At 65.5% G+C, this 8,827-nt stretch overlaps 1 protein-coding gene across 1 annotated transcript; it reads left to right on the top strand.

Moving 5' to 3' along the window:
• Positions 1–1,156: 1,156 nt before the first annotated feature.
• Positions 1,157–7,554, top strand: MXRA8 (matrix remodeling associated 8). Its single transcript, XM_032147960.2, has 10 exons — positions 1,157–1,393; positions 3,151–3,174; positions 4,640–4,942; positions 5,040–5,141; positions 5,226–5,696; positions 5,810–5,965; positions 6,087–6,126; positions 6,213–6,289; positions 6,392–6,472; positions 6,982–7,554. The coding sequence occupies exons 1-10, from the start codon at positions 1,345–1,347 to the stop codon at positions 7,005–7,007; spliced, it is 1,329 nt and encodes a 442-aa protein (XP_032003851.1). The 5' UTR covers positions 1,157–1,344; the 3' UTR covers positions 7,008–7,554.
• Positions 7,555–8,827: the final 1,273 nt, after the last annotated feature.

Genomic DNA, 8,827 nt, shown 5'->3' with positions numbered 1-8,827 from the left:
GGCTTGTTTTTCCAGAATGAAAGGCCCAGGGAGGGAGTGGGGGTGGCGGGATGTGTTCAGCCCTGAAGCCAGTTTGGAAAGGCCGCAGCCTGGGCCAGGGCCCTGCTGAGGAAATGGGTCTGACCGGGCCGGGGTAGGGTGGGGTCTTCTGTCCTTGTGCCAGTCCGTGTCCTCTCACTGGAGCAGCAGCAGGTCCCCCTCCCCTCGCCCTGAGACCAAGACTCTGATCTGCACTGGGCTTCCCGCTGTCTGAGGACTTGGGGACCAGAGCAGGGTTCAGGAGTGAGCCCCCCACCCACCCGTGGCCCTCGGGGCCTGTAAGGAGAGCTCACTCCAAGTGGGCGGGCTGAACTATGCATTGAGGGTTTCTTGTGGTTGTGGTTGTTCAGATTTTTTTCTTGAGGTTTGCTTAATTAGAAGGAGTTGGGTTTGGTACACAGTGCAGGCTCTGTTATTTTGCATTTGTTTATGTGACTTTGTAAGTTTTCCCACAGTTTCAAATTTGTGCCTTCCGTGGCAGGGGTCCCACTCTCCCCTTTCTCCAGGAGCCTTGTAACCCAGCACCTGGTTTCAGGGACACCAGGCTGTGCCCTTAAAGGTGGGCAGCCCCAGGGGACGGGGCCAGCAGGGGAGAGGTCTGCTCACCGCAGCACCCCCAGGCCTCCCAGTGCTCAGGGCCCCCGTCCCTGGCTGAGTCTCCAGGTTGTAAAGGGGACTAGTGACCGGCATCGTCCATCATCCTGTCCCAAGGGAACCCACCGTGGCCCCCAGAGGAGGCGGGTACTAAGGTCATGCGCGGCCAAGGGTTGGAGCTGGAAGGGCCACCTGGTCTGAAGGAGGGTACCAGGGTGCACTGTGGGTGGGGGCGGTCTCAGCGCTGGGAGGCCTTTCTGGGGCCTGGAGCAGACTGAGGGGAGGACCCTGCCCTGAGGTGGCTCACGTGGGGGGAGGCCAGAGGTGGGGCCAAGGGGCCACTCACCCAACAGTCCCAACCCTGCGCCACAGGCCCGGAAGGTCTCCAGATGTGAGACACGCTCACGTGGTGTCGGGCCCACGCCCTCGGACCTTCTTGTCCCTCCAAGGGTGGGGTCACCACCGCCTCCCCAGGCCTGACCGGTGAGGGGCTGGGCCTCTGCTCCCACACTGCCCCTCCCCAGCAGGCCAGCAAGGATGGGGGAGGCCAAGGGGCCCGGGAGGAGCCAGAGGGGGCGGTCCCCAGACCGTAGACAGGCCCAGGGCTCCGTGATGTCACCGCGGGTGCTAAGGAAGGGGAGGGGGTAGGGCTGTTTTTCTGGAGAGAGACTTAGAGCCGAGTGGGACAAAGCCTGGGGCTGGGCGGGGGCCATGGCGCTGCCATCCCGAATCCTGCTTTGGAAACTTGTGCTTCTGCAGAGTGAGTGTGGGGCCCTGGGAGGCGGGTGGGGGGCAGCACGTGGAGCTGCGCGAGTCCGTTTCGGACAAAACCGCCTGTCTGAGCTTGGGCCAGGAGGAGTGGGAAGGTCCCACCAGGGAAGAGGATGGGTCTGGGGGCGCTCGGGAGAGCCGCCTGCCGGAGGGTGTGACGTCTTCAGTTAGACTTTGGCCAGCCTCCCCTCCTAGGGAGTTGGAGCCCAGAGGGCCAAGAAGGGCTGGGGGCCCGGGCATGGTGGCATCTCCCTCAGGGCCCCTCCTGCACCCTCTCTTTCTGGGGCTCCGTTTAGGGAGTGGGTCAGTGATTGAGGGGGACCTGAGAACTGTGGGGTCTGTTCCAGCCCCCGCTCCCAGGCCTGGGCTGGCCGCTGACTGGGCACATTCCTCTGGGAAGCTCCCAGGCTCTCGGCCACATATCTGGGGCAGTTTTCATGTAGGATCTATGGGAGGGAGAGCAGCCCCCAGTGATCAAGAGACACAGGATAGAAACAGCTTTTATCACCCACGGGTCCTGGGGTGCACAGACTGCTGGGAGGCCAGGGAAAGTGGAGAGAGACAGGGACCCCCAGGCCAACCCTTTATTGGGATCAGGGCGTTCTGCATACAGGTTTCCCTCAGGGAATTTTTGTTTTGGACGCAGTTTCTCTCTCGCCAAGGAGGCTGCAGTGCAGTGGCGTGATCTTGGCCTCCACTGCAACCTCCACCTCCCGGGTTCAAGTGATTTTTTTGCCTCGGCCTCCCGAGTAGCTGTGACTATAGGCACCCACCACCACCATGCCTGGCTGATTTTTATATTTTTAGTAGAGACTGGGTTTCACCATGTTGGCCAGGCTGGTCTTCAACTCCTGACCTCAGGTGATCCACCTGCCTTGGCCTCCCAAAGTGCTGGGATTACAGGTGTGAGCCACCGCACCTGGTGGGGGAGTTTTAACTGGTGGGTTTAAGGCAAACGGCACGAGCCCCGTGGGGCCATGCTGACTGCGGGCGGGGGGCGGGGGAACACTCCACAGTTCGGCTGCACAATCCATGTGGGGCGTGGGGTCTGTGGGGACACAGGGGGTGGTCACCAGGGGATAGTGCGTAGGGTGGGCGTCCGGGTCGGTCAGCTCGAGGAAGGTGGATGTGAACTGGAAACTGTCCTGGATGACAGTCCCGCTTCCACTCAGAGAAAGTCCAGCCTAGACTCCAAGTGGGTGCTGAGGCAGCCTAAGATGATCAGAGTTCCCTGCAAGCAGGAACACGGGCCTCTGGGGTGGTGGCCGGGGTCACGACCCACATTCAGCCTTCAGGCCTCTGCCCTGTGGAAGCACCTCAGGGGCTGCGCTGAGTCTTAGGTGCGGTGTGGGGTCCCCAGCGTCTGAGGGTCCAAGGACCCTGGAGGGAGGGTGGGGAATCCCACAGATCCAGCCTCGTTGATGCTCTGGGTGACTTGGCTGCAGCCAGGTGGAGTGGCCCCGGTGACAAGCACACACCCCAGAACCGGCTGGCTTGGAGCCTGGCCCTGGCCCACACCCACACCCCGGCTTCCCCACTCCCCAAGGGCAGGTGCCGTCCAAAGCCCAGCACGGTGGCAAGGAGGGCTATGTAGGTCTGTGTGAGAGGCACCCTCCCTGCACCGAAGTGGGTCTCACAGCACCCACTTTGTCCAGGACTACAGGAGGGACTCTGAGGGCCAAGTGGGGGGTCCCGGGGCTGGGTGGGGCTGTGGGTGTCCTCTCCAGCTCACTCCTCTCCTTCCAGGCTCTGCTGTCCTTCTGCACTCAGGTTAGTGATCCCAGCCCCAGCTGCCCACCCCCACTCCCCCTCAGCCCCTCCTATCTTGCCAGGCCCACCCTGCGGGGGTCCTCGGGTCCTGCCCCTCCCCCACTGACTCCCCCTCTATCATCAGGACCCTTGGGCACCTCCCCACGCCCAAAACTCCCCCTCCCCCATCAGGGCCCTTGGGGGGTGACCCCTCTCCCAATGACTTCTCTTCCCCAACCAGGGCCCTTGGGGGCCTGGCTCTCCCCCACAGACTCCCCCACACCCACCAGGGGCCTCGGGGGCCCACACCTCCCCCACAGAAGCCCCCTCCGCCACCAGGGCCCCACCCCTCCACCACTGACTCCCCTTCCCCAACCAGGGCCTTCTGGGGACCTGCCCCTCCCCCACTGAGTCCCCTTCCCCATCAGGGCCCTTGGACCCCACCACTCCCCCACAGACTCCCCATCACCCACTAGTGTCCTTGGACCGTGCGTCTCACCCACTGACTCCTCCTGGATCATCAGGACACTTGGGCACCTCCCCTTGCCCATAACTCCCCCTCCCCCACCAGGGCCTGGGGGGGGCGATCCCTCCCCCAATTACTCCTCTTCCTCCACCAGGGCCCTCCCCCCACAGACTCCCCCACACCCACCAGGGGCCTCGGGGGCCCACACCTCCCCCACAGATGCCCCCTCCGCCACCACGGCCCCGCCCCTCCCCCACTGACTCCCCTTCCCCAACCAAGGCCTTCTCGGGGGCCTGCCCCTCCCATACTGAGTCCCTTCCCCATCAGGGCCCTCGGGGCCCACCACTCCCCCATGGACTCCCCATCCCCTACTAGGGTCCTCGGGCCCAGCCTCTCCCCCACTGACTTCCCCTCCCCCACAGACTCCCCCTCCCCTGCCAGGGCCCTCGGGGGCCCACCCCTCCCCCAATGATTCCCCTTCCCTCACATGGGCCCTAGGGGGCATGCCCCTCCCCCACAGAATCTCCCCCACCAGGAGGGGTCTTGGGGGCCCACATCCCCCCACAGACACCCCCAACCCCACCAGAGTCCTTGGGGCATGCCCCTCCCCTAGTTACTCCTCCTCCCCCACCAGGGTCCTCACAGCCTGCCCCTCCCCCACTGATTCACCCTCCCCCATCAGGACCATCAAAGTCCAACCCTCCGCCAGTGACTCCCCCTCCCCTACCCAGGCCCTCGGGGGCCTGCTCCACCCCACGGACTTCCCCTCCCCTACTAGGGCTCTCTGGTCCCGCCCCTCCCCCACCAGGGCCCTGCCCCTCCCCCACTGACTCCCCCAACCAGAGCCCTCGGGGGCCCACCCCTCCCCTACTGACTCCCCTCCCCCACCAGAGACCTTGGGGGCCCCCCTCTCCACCAATGACTTCCCTTCCCCCACCAGGGCCCTCGGGGGACCCGCCCCTCCCCAATGACTCCCCTTCCCCCACCTGGGCCCTCAGGGGACTTCCCCTCCCCCACCAGGGTCCTCGGTGCCCGCCGCTGCTGGCAGCTCCGTGGTGTCCGAGTCCGCGGTGAGCTGGGCGGCGGGCGCCCGGGCGGTGCTGCGCTGCCAGAGCCCGCGCATGGTGTGGACCCAGGACCGGCTGCACGACCGCCAGCGCGTGCTCCACTGGGACCTGCGCGGCCCCGGGGGCGGCCCCGCGCGGCGCCTGCTGGACTTGTACTCGGCGGGCGAGCAGCGCGTGTACGAGGCGCGGGACCGCGGCCGCCTGGAGCTCTCGGACTCGGCCTTCGACGACGGCAACTTCTCGCTGCTCATCCGCGGTGCGGGGACCGGGGCCGTGGGGTCGGGGCAGGGGTCCGGGGCCGCGGGGACGGGGGCACCGCGAGGCTCACGCGCGGCTTCCTCCTGGGTGCGCAGCGGTGGAGGAGACGGACGCGGGGCTGTACACCTGCAACCTGCACCACCACTACTGCCACCTCTACGAGAGCCTGGCCGTCCGCCTGGAGGTCACCGACGGCCGTGAGTGCTAACCCTCCCCCACGACCCCCAGCTCCTGCCCCTGGACCCTCAACCCCCGCGCCGCTGACCGCGCCCCCTCCGCAGCCCCGGCCACCCCCGCCTACTGGGACGGTGAGAAGGAGGTGCTGGCGGTGGCGCGCGGCGCGCCCGCGCTCCTGACCTGCGTGAACCGCGGGCATGTGTGGACTGACCGGCACGTGGAGGAGGCTCAACAGGTGGTGCACTGGGACCGGCAGCCGCCCGGGGTCCCGCACGACCGCGCGGACCGCCTGCTGGACCTGTACGCGTCGGGCGAGCGCCGTGCCTACGGGCCCCTTTTTCTGCGCGACCGCGTGGCCGTGGGCGCGGACGCCTTTGAGCGCGGTGACTTCTCGCTGCGTATCGAGCCGCTGGAGGCCGCCGACGAGGGCACCTACTCCTGCCACCTGCACCACCACTACTGCGGCCTGCACGAACGCCGCGTCTTCCACCTGACAGTCGCCGAACCCCACGCGGAGCCGCCCCCCCGGGGCTCTCCGGGCAACGGCTCCAGCCACAGCGGCGCCCCAGGTCCAGGTGAAGGAGGCCTCCCTGGGACTCGGGAAGGCGGGAGCCCACCCCAGCGGGGGCCGTGGCCCGGGTCGGGGCGCAAGTCTTGCTGGTACCTGACGCCGCCCCGTCCCCCGCAGACCCTACTCTGGCACGCGGCCACAACGTCATCAACGTCATCGTCCCCGAGAGCCGAGCCCACTTCTTCCAGCAGCTGGGCTACGTGCTGGCCACGCTGCTGCTCTTCATCCTGCTGCTGGTCACTGTCCTCCTGGCCGCCCGCAGGCGCCGCGGAGGTGAGGCTGCCCCGGCAGAGCCAGCGGCCCCAGGAGACTGAGGTGGGCGGGAGGGCGGTCCTCTGGGCTGGGGGACCTGCGGAAGGGGCGGCACTGCCCCCAACGTGAGTCTCCTTCCCAGGCTACGAATACTCGGACCAGAAGTCGGGAAAGTCAAAGGGGTGAGTGCCCCCCTCCCGGCCCTCCTGGGGACCAGGGCCCCCTTCACCCCACCCAGCTGTAACCTTCTCCCACTCTCGCCATCCAGGAAGGATGTGAACTTGGCGGAGTTCGCTGTGGCTGCAGGGGACCAGATGCTTTACAGGAGTGAGGACATCCAGCTAGGTGAGGCAGTTGCTGGGACACGAGAGCACAGGCGCAGCTCCCAGGCCGGGGCTGGGAAGTGCATCCTGGGAGGGGGGACCTCAGCCTGCTCTCCTCCCGCAGATTACAAAAACAACATCTTGAAGGAGAGGACGGAGCTGGCCCACAGCCCCCTGCCTGCTAAGTACATCGACCTAGACAAAGGTGAGTGGCGGGGGCGAACTCAGCCCATCTCAGAGCCCTGCCTGTCCCCATTCCACTTCACCCGGGACCGCCGAGGGCAGGCACCAGCCAGGCCTGGGGCCCCTGCCACCTCAGGCTCAGAAATCCCTGGGGAGAGCCGGGCGTGGTGGCTCACGCTTGTAATCCCAGCACTTTGGGAGGCCGAGGCAGGCAGATCACGAGGTCAGGAGATCGAGACCACGGTGAAACCCTGTCTCTACTAAAAATACAAAAAAATTAGCCGGGCGTGGTGGCGGGTGCCTGTAGTCCCAGCTACTTGGAGAGGCTGAGGCAGGAGAATGGCGTGAACCCGGGAGGCGGAGCTTGCAGTGAGCCGAGATCGCGCCACTGCACTCCAGTCTGGGTGACAGAGCGAGACTCCGTCTCAAAAAAAAAAAAAAAAAAAGAAATCCCTGGGGGTCTGCCCTGCGTCTCCTACTGTGATGAGGGTGGACAACAGACGCCGACCCGTTGGCACCCTTGGCTTCCAGGGTTCCGGAAGGAGAACTGCAAATAGGGAGGCCCTGGGCTCCTGGCTGGGCCAGCAGCTGCACCTCTCCTGTCTGTGCCCCTCGGGGCGTCTCCTGATGCTCCCGGGCTCACCCCCCTTCCAGCGGCCGGTCCCGCTTTCCTGGAATTTGGCCTGGGCGTACGCAGAGGCCGCCTCCACACCCCTCTCGCAGGGGCGTGGTGGCAGCATAGCCCCCACCCCTTCAGCCTTTGCTCACTGGTGGCCCTGCCCACCCCTGGCACAACCAAAATCCCACTGATGCCCATCATGCCCTCAGACCCTTCTGGGCTCTGCCCACTGGGGGCTTGAAGACATTCCTGGAGGACACTCCCATCAGGACCTGGCAGCCCCAAAACTGGGGTCAGCCTTAGGGCAGGAGTCCCACTCTTCTTGGGCTCTGCCTCACGGGGGGCTGGGAGACGTTCCCGGAGGAGGACACTCCCATGAGAACTTGGCAGCCTTGAAGGTGGGATCAGCCTCAGGGCAGGAGTCCCACTCCTCCTGGGGTGCTGCCTGCCACTGAGAGCTCCCGAGGGCTCCTCCGCCTGTACCACCGTGCAGGACTCCAGGCACCATCTGTTCTCCCCAGGGACCTGGTGACTTGGTGAATGCCAGCCCTTGCCCCTCTGTGCTGCTTTGGGCCATCTGGGGCTGCACCCCCTGCCCTTTCTCTGCTCCATCCCTACCCTAGCCTTGCTCTCAGCCACCTTGACAGTCACTGGGCTCCCTGTGACTTCGGACCCTGACACCCCTCCCTTGGACTCTGCCTGGGCTGGAGTCTAGGGCTGGGGCTACATTTGGTTTCTGTACTGGCTGAGGACAGGGGAGGGAGTGAAGGTGGTTTGGGGTGGCCTGTGTTGCCACTCTCAGCACCCCACATTTGTATCTGCTGGTGGACCTGCCACCATCACAATAAAGTCCCCAACCGATTTTTAGACTTGGCCCAGGTATGCTTCTGAAACTCCGTCTCCTGGGGGTGGGCAAGGCATGAGTCTGGGCCTGGGAGTCCCCATGTGCCTTCCTCGTCTCCACCTGGAGCCCTGACATCATCCCATTCCTTGGGCCAGAAGGTCTGGTTCTGGGTCCTCTGGGAGTCGGTGTCCTGGGAGGGGGACATTTGAGCGAGTTCTGTGTGGCTTCTGGTTGTGGAGTTCAGATTCCCTTGAGGGCTGACCTGGACATGGGGACGGGGGACGTGCTGGTGGCTGTGAGGAGAGAAGGGAGACCGTGGGAGCACAGCTCTCAGAAAGGCAGAGGGACAGGGAGCGGGAGTAGTGGGATGCAGGTCAGACACTTGCAAAGGGGCGGGAGCAAGGAGGCTCCAGCAGAGACAGCGCGGGACAGCAGAGTGGTTCCAAAAGCGTCTTGGCCAGGCCAGCACGGATCTGGCCCTAGAATCCTTTCCCACTCAGGCATCAGCTGGTTGGGTGCAGGATCTCAGCGCAAGTTCAGGCGGTGGGAGGAGTGGCGGGAGCAGGAAGACCGGTGGCCCGGGGTCCTGGCAGCACAGACCAGCGACTAAGTGCTGCTTCTTGAAGCTGGCGTCACCACCCAACCCCATCCTCCTGTCCTCCCAGGACCCTTGTGGGTCCTTGCCCACAAGGACCCCACAGCAGCATGGGTGGGGAGGGAGGGAGGCTGGTCTGGGGAGGTGTGGCTTGAAGATGCACCCCCCTCCCAGCCCGGTGACCTCTGGCCTCACCACTGGCCACACCTGGCAGGGCCCCAGCTGGACCACATACGCGTCAGCACCGGGACTGGCCTCAGGCCTCTGGCTTCCAGCCTCTCTTGAGACCTGGCCTGGGGTCAGGCCCTCAGGGCAGGGA

This window comes from Hylobates moloch, unplaced genomic scaffold (genome assembly GCF_009828535.3).
Source record: "Hylobates moloch isolate HMO894 unplaced genomic scaffold, HMol_V3 SCAFFOLD_1323, whole genome shotgun sequence".
NCBI lineage: Eukaryota > Metazoa > Chordata > Mammalia > Primates > Hylobatidae > Hylobates > Hylobates moloch.
This window is presented reverse-complemented; position numbering and strand designations above follow the sequence as displayed.

What these genes read in the sequence shown, in the direction of transcription:
- MXRA8 (XM_032147960.2), top strand. Translation starts at nt 1,345, where the DNA reads ATGGCGCTGCCATCCCGAATCCTGCTTTGGAAACTTGTGCTTCTGCAG. An exon ending in CTTCTCGCTGCTCATCCGCG is followed by an intron (nt 4,943 to 5,039) that starts GTGCGGGGACCG and finishes CTGGGTGCGCAG; the next exon opens with CGGTGGAGGAGACGGACGCG. An exon ending in GAGTGAGGACATCCAGCTAG is followed by an intron (nt 6,290 to 6,391) that starts GTGAGGCAGTTG and finishes CTCCTCCCGCAG; the next exon opens with ATTACAAAAACAACATCTTG.